The sequence below is a fragment of the Eurypyga helias genome, unplaced genomic scaffold (assembly GCF_000690775.1).
Source record: "Eurypyga helias isolate BGI_N326 unplaced genomic scaffold, ASM69077v1 scaffold8987, whole genome shotgun sequence".
Taxonomy (NCBI): domain Eukaryota; kingdom Metazoa; phylum Chordata; class Aves; order Eurypygiformes; family Eurypygidae; genus Eurypyga; species Eurypyga helias.
Genome location: NW_010259766.1, coordinates 2,339 through 18,032, shown reverse-complemented (window position 1 = coordinate 18,032; position 15,694 = coordinate 2,339). Strand labels below are relative to the sequence as shown.

Genomic DNA, 15,694 nt, shown 5'->3' with positions numbered 1-15,694 from the left:
CTTCTCTGGATACAGCCCAGGATACGGTTGGCTTTCTGGGCTGCCAGCGCACACGGCCGGCTCATGTTCAGCTTTTAATCAACCAGTACCCCCAAGACCTTCTCCTCGGAGCTGCTCTCTCTCCACTCTCCACCCAGCCTGTCCTTGTGCTTGGGATTGCCCCGACCCAGGTGCAGGACCTTGCACTTGGCCTTGTTGAACTCCATGAGGTTGGCAGTGGTCCAATTCTTGAACTTGTCCATGTCCCTCTGGATGGCGTCCTGTCCCTCTCCAGCTGGACAATGGCCCATTGACCACTACTCTCTGAATGTGACCATCCAGCTAGTTCTTCCTCCATTGAACAGTCCACCCATCAAATCTCTCTCCAGTTTAGACAGAAACATGTTGCAGGGGACTGTGTCACAGGCCTTTCAGAAGTCGTGAGAGTTGGCATCTGTAGCTCTTGCATTGTCCACTGAAACAGTGACTCCACCATAGATGGCCACTAGGTTGGTCAGGCAGGACTTGCCCTTGGTGAAGCCATGCTGGCTGTCTCGAATCACCTCCCTATCCTCCATGTGCCTTCCCCTAGCTTTTAAGAGGATCTGTTCTTCCAGATCTGATCTTCCCAGGCACAAGGGTGAGGCTGACAGGTCGGCAGTTCCCAGCATCCTCCTTCCTACCCTTTTAAAAATGGGTGCAATGTTTCCCTTTTTCCAGTCACCAGGGACTTCACCTGACTGCCATCACTTTTCAAATACCATGGAGGGTGCCTTGGCAACTACGTCAGCCGATTCCCTCAGCACTCTGGGATGCATCTCGTCAGGTCCCATGGACTTAATGTATGCTCAGGTTCCTCAGGTGGTCACAAACCCCGTCTTCTCTTCCAGTGGGAGGGACTTTGCTACCCCAGCCTCTGCCCTGTGGTCCGTCCACTTGAGAGGTATGAGAATAGGGGTTGCCAGCCAAGACTGAGCAATATAGCTTATACTATTTTTCAGCAAGTCAGTTCCATGGGGATCAGGTAGCCTCTTTATTTTATGATATGTTCCAAAGATCTGCTTTTACTAGCTGAATAAGGAAATGAATCGCAGCTTTATAAATAAATTAGTGAAATGACATGTCTATTGAGAAACTCGTGACTTACATTTTTTATTTTTTTCTTCTAAGTTGCAATTCAGTGTCTGGAGACTGTGTTTAAGATTAATCCAGAAGATACTCATCTTGCACCTCCACAGCATTTGATAGAAATGTTCACAAATTCTTTTCACAAGGTAAGAATTTACTTTAGATTCTAGAGTTACTCTGCTAGCGTGTGCTAAGATTTCATATTGTATACCAAACCTTAAAGTGCTGTATAGGTCAAAACGATGTGGAAACTTAAGGAAAACATGAAAGAAATGTGAATTTCCAGAAAAGCTAGCAGAATGAGAATCTTTTGGGACAGTGGGAGGAATTAATGTAAGCTAGACAAGGACAGTTCCATGTAGAAAATTACTGAACTGTGGTTGTCTCATTCTCACTTGGAAGGATGTTATTATTCAGTTAAGCATTTTGCACTTTCCAGAGATAAATGTCTGCAAAGTGCTTGAGGTCATTCACAGTTTGCCGATGCTTCTCACTCCCTTCTGGAAATAACTTAGTCGTTCAGTTTCAAAAACTTGGTCCGTGAACCTTAAAATGAGGACTTCAAAAATGTGTACTAATTATACTTGTTTTCTGGGATCTCCAGTACAGGAAGCACAGGAACCACCAGGACAACAAATAGGAGAGTCACAAGTGAGAAAAACAAGACTGTAGAGACATCAGCACTCTTCCCCTTGACTTCCTTAAAATCTGTGGTGGGCCATAAGGATTTTTTAGTAGCAGAAAGGAAGCTATCTTTCTCTTCTAGGATGTTTCTCTAGTTCTCTCATACTTCCTGTGCACTACAGAAAATATGGTTGCTTGTTGATACAATGCTGCTCAGGATGAAAGAAGTTTTTAATAAAACCAGGGCTTATATTTTAATGAAAAAAATCTTGATTTGTTTACATACAGAATGACATGCTGCCTGTCTCAGATTCTTTACCGGAGGATGTTGAAAAGGCTGACCAACTGAAGGATGAAGGTTTGTAATAAACAGGAATAAACATCTTACCCTTTTATAGAGATTTGTGTGTTGTCATGGGTAGTCACACAGTATAGCAGCTGGGCAACACATACCCTGCACAAAAACTTAAGCTTATATTCTCACAGGATTGTTATGTTCTAAGAGGGCTAAGTGATTTGCTCCATCTGGGTAAATTTAAGAAAAGATAGTCTATTCTCTTCCTTAAAACGAAAACAGATAATGTGTGAAGTCCTGGGCAACATTCCTGAAGCATTAAAGAATTAACAGATACTGTTCAGTGTATTACAGATTTCTCTGTCCATGGAATTTCTATACAAGTTTCTACTTTATAATGAAAATGTTATGTGGTGTCAGGGATTATGTGCTAGCTGAATATTAAAACATCGGTAAAAAGCTGACCCAACTGAAACAATTGGAAAAACTCTTATGAGCTTAATGGGGTTGGTATTTCACATGTGAAATAATTTGTGCGCCAGGAAAGGGTGTTATTTTCCCTTTGATAGATATTTTGCTGTTATGTGAGGAGAAGCAGGTGTACCACAGAAGTCTTCACTAATGCTGTCCAAGAAGAAATCCATTTTATTTCCCTCCCCAAAAGTTGGGGGGGGCGGAGGGAGAGGCAGCACATAGCACCGATAACTGGGTCAATCAGGACCGATGCTTTATAAATACATTTTTTTTATCATCTGCTGGACTTTCAGATAGTTGAGTCATAGAAAAAAGAAGTTTCTAATTACAAGGCAGATGTAATCCTCTCAAAAATTTTAGGATAATGATGTGGAAAAAGCTTTACTGTTTTTGAGAATGATTTCCATGTCTGTCTGGTCTCAAACTGTTCGTCTGTAGTCATGAATGCCGTCCATTATTGGCTCTGAAAGTAAGTTTTTGTAGTTGCTGAAGATGCTCATTAACTCTAATTCTAAGGACAGGAGCTGAGACAAGGTTAGGTCACAAGTGAAAATTAGTTTGTAAGTTCTAACATACCTGCTGGGCATGCTGGCTTTTCATTTTGCTGTCTGTTACTGTAAGCTCATGGAAAGTGAAGAATATCCATAGCACTCTGTATGGTTATTAGGCTGTAGGGATGTTCAGCACTTTCCAGGTGTGGGTGTTAGACCAATGCCCGTTTTACATCTGTGAATTCTGTCTTGTTACCTGTCACAGCGAGGCGTATGAAATAGACCAAAGAAGTGAAATTGTGTGCTGTGTCTTTGTGTGTTGTTGATAAAGCAATTCCATGTCTCTACTGAAAAAAAATTGAAAGGGTCTAAAATTTGGCAAAGGGCCATTTAAAGTGTCAGCTTTCGGGGGCATCAGTAAGCAGTTTGGAACTGCTTGAAATGCTTCTTGTTTAATTTCCCATAATAAAACTTCCTGTCCTGTTGTCCTGGTTTAGCCTCATTCAGTAACCACGTACCACAGAGCCATTTGCTCCCCTCTCCCTTTCTCTCCCCCAGCACGATGGGGCAGAGAATTGGAGGAAAAAATAAGAGGACTTGTGGATTGAGATAAGAACAGTTTAATAATTGAAAGTAAGTGAAATAATTATACTACTGCTACTACTGTGTACTGAAAATACTACAACTATGAATTATAATAATATGTAATTTTTTAAAAAAGGAAGAAGGGAAAGAAAACAAAATGATAGAACTGCTCACCACTGACTGACTGACACTCAGCCAATTCCCAAGCAGTGATTTCCCCTCTTGTCCAACTCCCCCCTGCTTATGTACTGAGCACAATGTCTGATGGCATGAAATGCCCCTTTGGTCAGTTTGGATCAGCTCTCTGGGCTGTGGCATCCCCTGGCTTCTTGTAGAGAAGAAGCTGAAAACACAGGTGTCATGAGCAACTGCAAAAGGCCTTGATTGGTATGAACACTCCTTAGCAACAACTAAAACCATCAGCGTTACCAACATGCTCAGCACAAATCCAGAATAGAGCCTCATACTAGATACTGTGAACAATATCAGCTCTGTCCCAGCTAAAACCAGCACACCTGTTTTCTAATGCTGCTCTGTCATACTAAACCTCCTCATTTTCACACATGTATTATCTGTCATCTCTATGGTGCTTTTCAGTTATGAGTATTTTCTGCCATGAGGTAAATTACATAACCTGGGGAAGTCTATTTGACCAGCATCTTCTATAACACTGTATAACTCTTGTAATTTCCTCATTTCCATCTGTATTTCCTTACCAATGGAATACATTCCCTCAGCTTAGTGGTCACCAGCCTGCTCCTCCTCTGCTCTCAAACCAGCCACAGTACTTACAGAAATTGGCTAATGAATGGCAAAACAAAATCAGATAGCTGCGTTTTCTTTCTTGGTTGTTATAAAACCAGGAAGTAATATACCCTCCAGACTAGTAAATGCTTGAATTTACTTGCCTACCCTTGTATATCACTTGGCACTTTGGCTTGATGTCAAAAGTTGTGTAGTGTAACAGTGGCTCAATCCTAAAAAGATCTGGGTGTTACCCAGTATATCACAGTATGAATTATAGCAATAGGTAGTCTTTTTGTTACAGAGGACATGCATTCAAAAGTATAACTATCTGTAGGGGTTGTTTTTTGTCTTAAGAATTTTTGTCTGTCATTAAAATAAAATATTACAGTTTCTTTTCCTTTTGTCCCCAATTGCTTCATCTCAGCAGAAATAGTAGGTCCAGCTATTTTTCTGTTTTCTTTTAGCCAGTTTTGGGCTGGAGAGAGAGAGAGAGCACAAGAAAGGTACCCACTGATGTTAGTTCCAACGTAGCCCTGTACCCCAGGTCGTCGTTAGTTCAGAGCAGCACCAGCAATCCCAACCTCAGTCACTGGTGGCAGTTTTGTTTCAGAGAAATGTTAACTGCTGAGATCTCATGGGGTACGCCTAACTTGCACGTCTTCAATCTGACAACAGGATTTAATGTACAGACCTTTAACTTAGGTCAAAGGAAAGATGTGTAAACGGTGGGCCTGTGGAAATGAGAGAGATGTGGTTACATTTTGTGTATATTTTGAAGGTATACATGCAAACCTTTTCAGTTTGCCTTCTTGCTGGCAGGGATTGCTGAGAACAATTCCAGCCTAACGGATCACTATTGGGAAGAGATGGTTTTGTACTACCTTGATGATAATTAGTTACTTAAATCTGGTTTTGTTTATTAAGCTTTCCATATTCAACAATGTACATAATAAACTTTACAGACATAGCAGATACTTTTATTTGCATTATTCCATGTCAGTTCTGTTTAAAAGTGTGTATGTCAAAAATCATGGTCATAACTACCTTACATAGATGCTGTAATGTGGCTGCTCTATTTCTCTCATACATGGTACTGTATCTTTTAATTACCAAAGAGCTTTTTATAATTTTTTTCAGGTAATAATTATATGAAAGAAGAAAATTACGGTGCTGCAGTGGACTGTTACACTAGGGCTATAGAACTGGATCCAAACAATGCGGTCTATTACTGCAACAGGTAAAACCAAAATAATACACATTTTTCATTCCCAAAATTCATTAACATTGTTTTAAAGATAAATCGTGAAGTAGATCAAAATAATCTACAAAATCTATCTAGAAAACCCCACTATTCAGAAATTAATCATGTTAAATTTGCAGGAGCTAAGGCGGAAGTGAGCTTATTCAGTGTATCTGCATCAGTTAAAAGGTGTAATATGGACTTTAAAATTACTTGTAACACTTGAGATCATGTTTTTGTGACTTACGTAGTCTATATTAAGTCGTAACGTAGGCGGTGTATTCCAGTCTGTTGAAGGTAGTAAGAGTTTGTTTTTTTTTTTTTTTTTCTGGTGTTCTAGTGACTCAGCTGCCATCTCTATCTCCCTTAATAGTGACTTCTCCCGGAGAAAATATCATTGTAGGATTACCATTATGGAGATCTCAAGCACTGAGTAAATACTCAGCATTTTTATGCATGACCTGTTGAAAACCAACAAGGCTGTTGTTGTAGTTTAATTGGGTAATTTATTCTTCACCATAGTAAAGACACAGCAGCAGAAGGGTGCTCTTTCAGCCTACTGCCCAGAATACCCGCATATGAGCAAAGGCAGTACAGTTTGTGAGCCCTGCTGGAACAAGCCTGCCTCTAGGGCTACTCTGCTCTACACTCTTCAGTGCCTCCATTACCGGGAGGATGTATTAACTTAAGCGCTGTCACTCTGGCCCTGTCGCACTGTACCTAGTGGATTTTTGTATTTTTGGAGCCGTGCTTCCATTACTAGAGAGTTTAGTTTGTGATAAATGCAAGTTAAAGATTCACTGTTTCATGGCGAGCATAAAGAGAAGGGAAACACACAGTTTACTAATATTTTACAACTTTAAGACATCAGTTCAAAGCGTAAATCATCTGTTTGCCTTCAGAAAACTTATCACTTACGTGATTTTAGGTATAAATGGGAAATCTAAAGAACAGTTTCAAAAGCCTCCCAGAATCACTGAAAGTTTCCTCAACAGAATGGGCTTAAGCACCGAATCTGTAATTGGCAAGAGTGGAATTACTTCAGTCTGTGTGTTACATCACCGCACACCACATTGGTGAGGAAGGAGGTGGACCCTGGTGTCAGTAAGACAGCATCCTATCAAATTATTTAAAAGAAGACAGCTCATTGCTTGGAGCTTTGTGGGTGATGCAGCATTTGAATACATACAGGCTTTATCCTTATATTTTTAAGCTAGTTTGGGAGCAATGGAGATATATTGCCTTCAACACTATTCCTTTTTACTCACAACAGTGAAAAAAAGAGGGGTGAGATGCCCTCGAAGTTTTAACCGGCCATACGCATGTTTTGTAAACATCTGTTAATCTGTTCCAATACCCTTTTTCATTTGGGCAAGTCTTCAGTCTTACTGTGTAAATATCTGAAATGTTTCCTATTTCTTTGGTATAGAGATGCAACTGTCATCTAATTATTCAGAGATTACTGAGAAATGGTGCTCCGATTTACCTGCAAGCATGAGCTGCCTGCTAAAAGAACTGAGCAGGGAAAAATCATGGCATTCCTTCCAATGGTGGTAAAACTGTACTTCTTGCTGGAAAACACCAGTTGTATAAAACAGTTCTGCTTAAACAGTGATTTTATGTAAACTACTGCTTGAGAGTTTCACTTCTTGTGAGAGGTTTTATCATGTGCCTTGTGCATAGCCATATGCTGGATCTAAACCAGTTCCTTGGAGTTAGTTATCCTTCGTGTCCTTCAAGGTGAGTGCACGTTCTCCAGAGCTGTAGCCTAGCTGTGCACTTAAGCACATACTTACTTCAGGACGTTTTCTTGTCCCACCTACTTGAGGAAAGCTGAGGCGCTGCCTGAATAGCGAATGAAAAGTCAGTAAGATTAAACACATCTAAGTTAGTCACGGACATGTGAATATCTGAGCTTGGGGTATTTTTTTCTTTTACTGTTTGGGGTTTTTTTTTTTGAGAAAGCTCTCTCCCTTCCCTCCTGTCTTCCTCTTAGGGCTGCTGCTCAAAGTAAGCTCAACAACTACAGTGAAGCAATAAAGGACTGCGAGAGAGCCATAGCAATAGATCCAAAGTACAGCAAGGCATATGGGAGAATGGGGTAAGCCAATACAAATCTGAGTAAGCACTGGAGACCCAAGTGTACATCACCGTAGGTCTTCTGAAATGAGTGGAGCTGCCTTGCCTTACTTAGCTGACATTCTTGTTCTGAAAGTGTACCTGTTTTCTGAAGATGACCCTACCAGGCTGACAGCTTTAAGTTTTACACGTGTGGTTGATCTCAGCGTTTTCATGTCAGATTGCATCAGTTTGCAATTTTTTTTAAAATTTCAGTTTATTAACTTTCCAAATTTAGTTTAGAAAGTCATGATTTGTTTTTTCTACCTCCTACCTAGTTATGAGTAATCAAAATTCTGCAGTTGGAACAGTGCATCTCCTAATGATGCCGTTAGAGAACAGAATACTGAACATACTGGGGCTTCATATTAGCAGGAATAGAGGCTCAATTTTTCTTTTCGGTAGCTCTTGGGAAGCATATATTGTAGCAAGATGAAGTTGTGTCCCTTTGGTAGTTTTCTCAGTCATGTGTGAGAGGTGAACACTACAGCTTCTTTAAGCACCCTCTGAAAACAGTGTCAGGAGTGTTCGACTGAGATGTCTACTTGAGTGAAGGGCCATTCTTCCAAGATGTGTGGCTCTGCATTCTCAATAACCAAACATATTGTGGGTGTGAACTGAATGCTGTGTTAGGCTTTTGAGGTTGTATCTATACTGGTAAATTAAAACATGTTTGGGATTGTTCCTTGGGTCAGCAGGCACAAAACGGCCCATGTCCCTGTTACTAAAATCTAGTTTGCAGTATGGAGTGGTCACATGCAAACTGCCTATTGCTAAATTGCATTGGCCTGTGTTAAATTCTGAACCATGCCCCAAAATTGTCTGGGATATTGCTTGTTGGCCTGGGACAAAACCATGCCAGGGGGCATTTATTTAAGATCAGAGATGATGGGATTTTATCACTTGAAAACTTTCCATGATACAGTTTATTTTAGTAATTCAAATGTAGCCTGACTGGCTTTAGGGATAATTAATTCACTTTGAAATTTTAGGGATTGTTGGTTTTGTCCTGTTGTTTCTTCATATAGCACAACCTGAGATCTCCTGATTTCGGTGAGGGGGAGGGGAAGCTACAGGCTGATTTAACTGGAAATCGCAGGTTATTTTAAAATTTTGGGTGCAATACCAATATGCCTTTTGATACATAGTGTTAAGTGGGATGATGCTCGGGCAATCCAGCTTCTCTTCTTTTGATTGTGGTTATTTTGACAGAGGTTGTATTCTGAGCTAGAAACCATTACTTAACTGAGCAGATGGATATAAGTGTACATTTGGGATAGGCTGAATGAGGAGCAGTGCTTGTTTAGTAATAACTGAAAAAAACAAGTGCAGAAGGCACCCTCTCAACAAAAAAATCCTTATGAGAAAGCTGTGCTTTATGCCTGCATTATGCAGGCATATCAGTTTTTCCTAGGATTTGACAGAAGCTCATTACAGGTCACAGAGAGATGCAGAAGTGCCACAGAAATATGCAGAGATGGGAGCCATGTAGACAGTTAAAGTGGTATTTCCAGCGTGACCCTGAGACAGCACTCAGCGGGGTAGGAATTGCGAGCAAAGAAACTGTTGCCCGCTATTCTGACTTGTACTCTGTCCCAAGAAGCAGAATTTTACATACTTTCTCTAAAAAAACCCATGATTGCCTCACAGAAATACCGGATTGCATTTCTTGTCTCGTCGGGAACTGTTTTGGCAAGTCAGTGGGCCAAAAGGGAGAATGTTTGGGTTTTTTTGTGGGAGTAACTGTGTTAAGAGAAAAACTTCATATGGCATGGGTTCCTCCGGGAGCATTACTGGCAATTCCTGATGTTTGGTACTGCTGTTAAATTCATCATCACTGAGAGTAATGACTGTGACTGACGTTATCTCACATGCCGAGCTCTCTCGCCTGAGGGAGGAGACGAAAGTCCATTAGTGGGTGTTAGCACAGGCTCGTGTGTGTAGCCCAGCGCATACCCCTGGAGTACTAAAGAGCTGAATGTGGGCTACACAGATCTTTCACACCATGTGGAAAAGATCAGTTTAGTTTTGTGGTCAGTGTAAGTTGGAAATACAGTAGAAGAGGAATTGAAACTGCAAGCACATGGACTTCTGGAATAGCTTAAAGAATGAGGATGTTCTGAATGTAGTAGCTAATTGAATTTGAATACAAATCCTGTTTCAAAAGTAGTAGATCTGTCCTGTGGTTTCCTGAGCTGCTGGAGAAGAATCTTTTCCAAAATATTAAGGAGGCCTCCCTGATACAAGGGTTTCTTACAGCACCTTACAGGTGTCACCGCTGTCCTGTATAACCCACTAGTCAAGCTCTTGAAGTAGAAGATCCGAAAGGAGAAACTTGCGCTGATCCCAAGACAAAAATTTATTATGCTGAAACTTGTGGTTCCAGTATTTGGCTCACTGAGGCTGCAGAACTCCTGTTAAGAGTATCTTTGCTCTACTCACCCATGCACCCTCCTGCATAATCTCTTGGATCAAATGGAATGGAGGAAATACTTAGAGGAATTCCTGAGCTTGTGCAAAAAGCTGAGCGTGGTGGATGCAGCTTGTGCTCTCACAGACAGGCTGAATCACTTGATGATGCCAAGGAGCTTGTAGTGCAACTTGCATATGTATGGATCAGACAATGCAAGATAATTCCTTGGGGGATCATCTCTTCTGCAAAAACAAGCGCTTGCACTTACTAATAGCAAAGCTTGCTTTATCTTAGTGCTCAAGCTGAAGATTAGTTATGAGATGCTGTTTTTAGAACAGAAAATGTACTTGGAACATTTGGAACAGAAAATGTATCATTATCTTTTGATGGTCATTTATGTTCTACCCAGGATTTCTTTATTTCACATTAGGTTGGCTCTGACCTCTGTGAATAAATATGAAGAAGCAGTTACCAGTTACCAAAAAGCACTGGATCTTGATCCAGAGAATGACTCTTATAAGTCAAATTTGAAAATAGCAGAACAGAAACTAAGAGACATGTCCAGTCCTGTAAGTTAGCTCTGTATGTGTTTATTTACAGTAGCTTTAACTGTGATTTTGTAGGTGAACTTACGTTCAATTGCAATTTGTTTGTAGACTGGAACCGGACTCAGTTTTGACATGGCAAGCTTAATAAACAATCCTGCCTTCATTAGTATGGTGAGTGTATTTCAAGCTTTCATTGTACTGGTCTTAAAACTGAAGTCTAAAGAACAAGTCTTGTTTAATGACACAAGCAATTTTAAGGCTTATTCTAATAACAGTGGCTTCATTGTACTGAAGTTAAACTTTTCAAAGTCATTTTATGCTCAGAGCAAGAAGTGAAGCATAGATCTCCTGTATGGGCTGTATTCTTTCCAACTGATTCTACCTTAGGAACACCAGCATGCCTAGATTAGCTGTGCTGGTTTTGTCGGCGATGTGTGCAAATGGTGGGTTGGTCCCTTGGTAGTTTTTCTCTGTGCATGGCTTTCTTAGCTAAATGGTGTTAATTAACTATGAAGAATGAAATTTGGAGGAAAAAAAATGCAAAAAATACTTCTTGCCTTTGAGAACTCAGGTCAAACTTCACTGCCCTTTCACTAGGACGCTGCAACCAGTATGAAAACGCAGTGCATGCAGGAGAGGTCAGTCCATCTGGTCTGATACTCCGGTCCCAGTAACAGAGGTGGTAGGCGAGGGAGATGTGAGTTCTTTGCTGGTGTTGGTGATGAAATAGCACTGGAAAGCTGCGTTCCTTGGCTGCGTGACTTAGGCGTACGGTCCGCGTCTGTTCAGAGTCAAAAGATGTGGAGTGTGGAGCTAACTGTGAGGAAAGGATTTTCTCCATCATTTCCAAAAGATGCCTGGTCAAGTAGACAGAACACAGGACATTCAGCCAGGAATGAATAAATGGGTTTCTGGTGGTGTTGTGTTTTGGTTTGGTTTGGTTTTTTTTTTTTAAGGAAAAAAACCCCAGTGACTCACTGTCTGACCTCGAGAAAGTCACTTCTAGCCTGCCTTTTGGGCCGCTGACCTAGATCAGACTTGTTACTGATGGAAGAAAGGGGAAAAAAACCCTCTGTTATCCATAGATTTGACCTCCATCTGTAGACTAGTGAAGAAAGTTGGTTTGCTTTTGAGATACGTATATATGAAGATATTTTGATCAATAAAATGAATATTGAACTACCTGTTTTTTGTAGCACCTTTAATAAGTGTGAGTAAGCAGATACAGTGTTGTGCCTGTTGGTCTGGTATTCATAAAGGCTCTCATTTCCGTAGGAATTATGTTACTAACTTTAAACCACCACCCGGTTTATTCTGTAGTATCTGTTCATATACACCCGTACACTATGGTGAACACCATATAGTGTTTGAGGTATCTTACGAATGAGAAATCGAAATAACCTCCTCCTTCCTACAAAGTAAGCAGATATGCAGTTAGCACAGAAAGATGTATGTTTCCACAAAACCACGCTACAAAGGAAGTCCATACTCTGGTTTACTCTGCGATGTTTTGTGGGCACAATCTTAAGACCTTATACCCGGTAGGAATAGTAGTTGAATGACTGATTTACCTGGGCTGGGAATCGACAGAATACAGACCCTTCTCCAAAAAGCCCAAAAGAGAACTTTTGTCTTTGGAAATCTTAAGGGGTTGGGGTTTTTGTTGGGTGGGTTTTTTTTCTGTTTGGGGTTTTTTTTAATTTTTTTGGTACTGGGTTTTCATGTTTGATGTCTGCTTCTTGTATTTTTCATGCCTGCATCTGTCACTAGCATTTTTTTAGCTAACGTGTAACAAACTGTCTCAGCCTCATATCCTTGAAATACGTTCCTGTAATGATTCTTGTTGCTGGAGACCGTGTATCTCTGCACATAAACTTAGCTTAATTTTGTCATAAAACACAGAATACAGCCTGTGGGGTTTTTTTTGGTTCTTTAGCACGTTTTCCTCAGTGATACCTAAGTAGTAAATCTGTTCTAATTCAGCTACATCTTGTCTATTCTAGGCAGCAAGCTTAATGCAGAATCCTCAAGTTCAACAACTGTAAGTATTATGCAGTGGAGTACCGTTGAAATAAATGTTCTTAGGGGTTTGAGTTAAGAAGAGAAAAGGTGTATATTTCTGTATCGCTGTAAAAACTGCTTCCTGTCCATAAAACTACTGCAGTTTCTGCCTCTTGCAGTTTTTATTTTCTGCCAGCAATTCAAAAAAGAACTGTGGTTTATTGCATCCTGGAAATGCCCCTGCATACCCCAACACCAACACTGTCCTAACTGTTCCAGGATGTCGGGGATGATGTCAAATGCCATTGGTGGCCCTGCTGCGGGTGTTGGTGGCCTGTCAGATCTGTCCAGCCTGATCCATGCGTAAGTGTTACCAATTGCATGGTTTTAACTGTTTGTAGAAGCACTGTTGTGCAACATCTATTTAAAAGGGATAATGTCGGGACAATTATACTCTGGCCTGTCCCCACTGTATGCCTGATTATTATTAAAACTGCAAATTTGAAGACTTGTTTGCTTTGTATATTTCCATCAACTGGAATGACTAAACTGTGTGCTCAGTTTCTGGTCCTCATACAGTGTTTACTTCCTAAATGCCACTTACCAAAAAAGCTCCTTTAAACTTTTAAGAACTCCTACATGTGCTTTCCCACATATCCCAGGCACTAGTTAGAAAAGCTACACATATACTTAGCACAGGTTGCAACAAGCTCTGCGCTGGCATCCCTCCATTTAGGCTAGGAAGGCTTCAGGGAACTCAGCGTAATGAGAAGTAGCTTTTACAAAAACCAGAACCCAAGTCTTTTATAGTATAATAATCTGTCTGGAAGAGTCTGCACAAAACCACGCAAATAGTTTTTAAGGCAACACCTCTTAAAGGACACACCGTTTTATGTTATTTCAGCATTCCAACCTGTTTCACACTACGTTTAAGTCTTGTCCCTTGAAGAACAGAGGTTACGTATTATCCGCATCTCAGACAGGAACTGTGCCCCCACAAGGTCAAGGGCTCTTTTCACAGGGAACACGTGCGACGCCCCGTTCTATAAAAACAGTGGCTTTCCTTCAGCCTGCACAGTGGTTTGAAGGAGTCTTGATAACTTGCTACTTGGGCAAAAGGCAGGAGTTACAGAGAAGCCACGCCAGCCTGTTCATGAAGCGATGTGTTTTACTTACTCGCTTTGTAAACCAGGGTCATGCTTACCATGGAATTAATCTCACCTGGTGATATAAGCTCCGGCGGTCATGGAGGTGGATCGGTCCTTACTTGAGTCATACGAGACATAAAGGTGCCATCGTTTGCTTGCGTTCTGCTAATGACACCTTGCTTGCAAGTACACGTTGGCAGCCGCCCGTTGTGCTTCTGGAAAAACTCATGCAAGGTTGCACTTCAAGTGTATTTACCTTAAACAAGTAGGATGGATCCTCTCAAAAAGACGGGAGCGAATCACCAGAGGAGATGTGTTCGTAAATTTTAGTTCTACCAAGTAAAGTAATGCTTTTTCCTCCGTGGTACCAGCTAGAGGTAATAGTCCTAAACAATGGAAATGAAAAGCTGATGATAATCCTCTCTGGAGAGACTTTAACTAGATAAAGTCTCAATACTACAGATACCTTGGTTAAGACTATACAGCAGATTACCTTCAGTCTTAACTTCCATACAGTGCACCTTTCGGTTGTGTTAGTGTATTCTGTTTTCTTACAAATGCTGCTTGTCAGGCTTTTTTCACTTGTTGATTTCACTTAAAACTGTTCAACGCAGGGGCCAGCAGTTTGCACAACAGATACAGCAGCAGAATCCAGAGCTCATAGAGCAGCTGAGAAATCATGTCCGGAGCAGATCTTTCAGTGGCAGCACAGAAGAGCATTCCTGACTTAAAGGAGGCATGTGAATTGGAACGGTATATAACCCCAAAACGCATACCATAGTGAGTAGCAAAAGCACCATTGTAACTCTTCTGCTTGAATAGAAGACAGAAAATTCTTCGTGCGTGTTTGCCAACAAGAATAAATCTGTTAAACAGATCTACTGCATATAACATGGAACATATCGTTTATGTATAGTTACTCCTCTGAAAACTAACACACTAAATAGGTGGTTTATTAAAATCCCTACGTACGAGCCATTTTCGGTATATGCATTAGATTGATCTCCAGGGCTATTGAGTGGGGAGGAGTTTTGCAGTGGGCTGATCCTGAGTAACGGCTCCATTCGAACCCTAGCGTAAAAGGCACGTTACTCATACGGTGAGAACCGCCACGGCGGTACTCCCGGTCAGACGCTGAAACAGTGCCCTCGTACAACGAGCGTAAAGAGCGTTGGAGTACAGCGCCTACCTGAAACTGAGGCTTGGAAAGTCTGTTTCCCTAACCCTGTGGCGGGGCTGTCGTCAGTAGCGTGAAACGCTTTTTGACTTGGTTGGGGAGGAGGGAGGGAGGTGACTGCCCGTGAAGGAGTACCGCCAGCTGTAGAGGAAGAGAAGGCGCTAATCCTGAGTAAGATAATACACAGAAACTAAAGTGGAACTAGGCTTGGGAAAGGAAAGAGTATTAAGAACTTTTAGGCTTTTCTGCTGCCACATACACCCTCAGATGATGATGGCAGCCCTGGAGGTCAGCCTTACGGCACCATTTCCTAGGCATGGCAAACTGTATGACATTCCATGTGTATGCAGTATTTAACATAAGCTTAAAATTCTGAACTGTAATAAGCTAAAACTGTGACTGTACAAATAACCAGTACTGAAAGTTTATCGAAAAATAACTGCCTTAGAAGGAAAGATTCTCCTTCTGTTCTTGTGTGGTAAGTCACCGGCTTAAACAAGTAAGGACTACTTTTTCAGTTTCATTACACATACCTATCTTACCTGCTGGTTATGCGGCCAAGTTAAAGATACTTCCACTCTATCGTGTTTCCGTTCCTACCCTGGCTTTTCTTGTGCTGTTAATCTTGCTCTTTCAGAGGCTTCTCAGTATTTTTATTACGTTAACTTTTTCTTTTCTTCACTCTGCTTGCTGTTCACACTGCTTTCTGGCACGAGGTACGCTCGT

The 15,694-nt window shown here is 41.1% G+C and overlaps 1 protein-coding gene across 1 annotated transcript in view; it reads left to right on the top strand.

The window, feature by feature from the left end:
• SGTB (small glutamine-rich tetratricopeptide repeat (TPR)-containing, beta) overlaps positions 1 to 14,909 on the top strand; it is a 19,005-nt gene extending 4,096 nt beyond the window's left edge. The window contains exons 2-10 of the mRNA XM_010154763.1: positions 1,150 to 1,253; positions 2,020 to 2,089; positions 5,461 to 5,560; positions 7,560 to 7,664; positions 10,525 to 10,663; positions 10,751 to 10,813; positions 12,646 to 12,683; positions 12,923 to 13,006; positions 14,406 to 14,909. Of these exons, the coding sequence (XP_010153065.1) occupies positions 1,150 to 1,253; positions 2,020 to 2,089; positions 5,461 to 5,560; positions 7,560 to 7,664; positions 10,525 to 10,663; positions 10,751 to 10,813; positions 12,646 to 12,683; positions 12,923 to 13,006; positions 14,406 to 14,517 (815 nt within the window). The 3' untranslated portion in view covers positions 14,518 to 14,909. The remainder of the gene's footprint in view (positions 1 to 1,149; positions 1,254 to 2,019; positions 2,090 to 5,460; positions 5,561 to 7,559; positions 7,665 to 10,524; positions 10,664 to 10,750; positions 10,814 to 12,645; positions 12,684 to 12,922; positions 13,007 to 14,405) is intronic.
• The last annotated feature ends 785 nt before the right edge of the window (positions 14,910 to 15,694 follow it).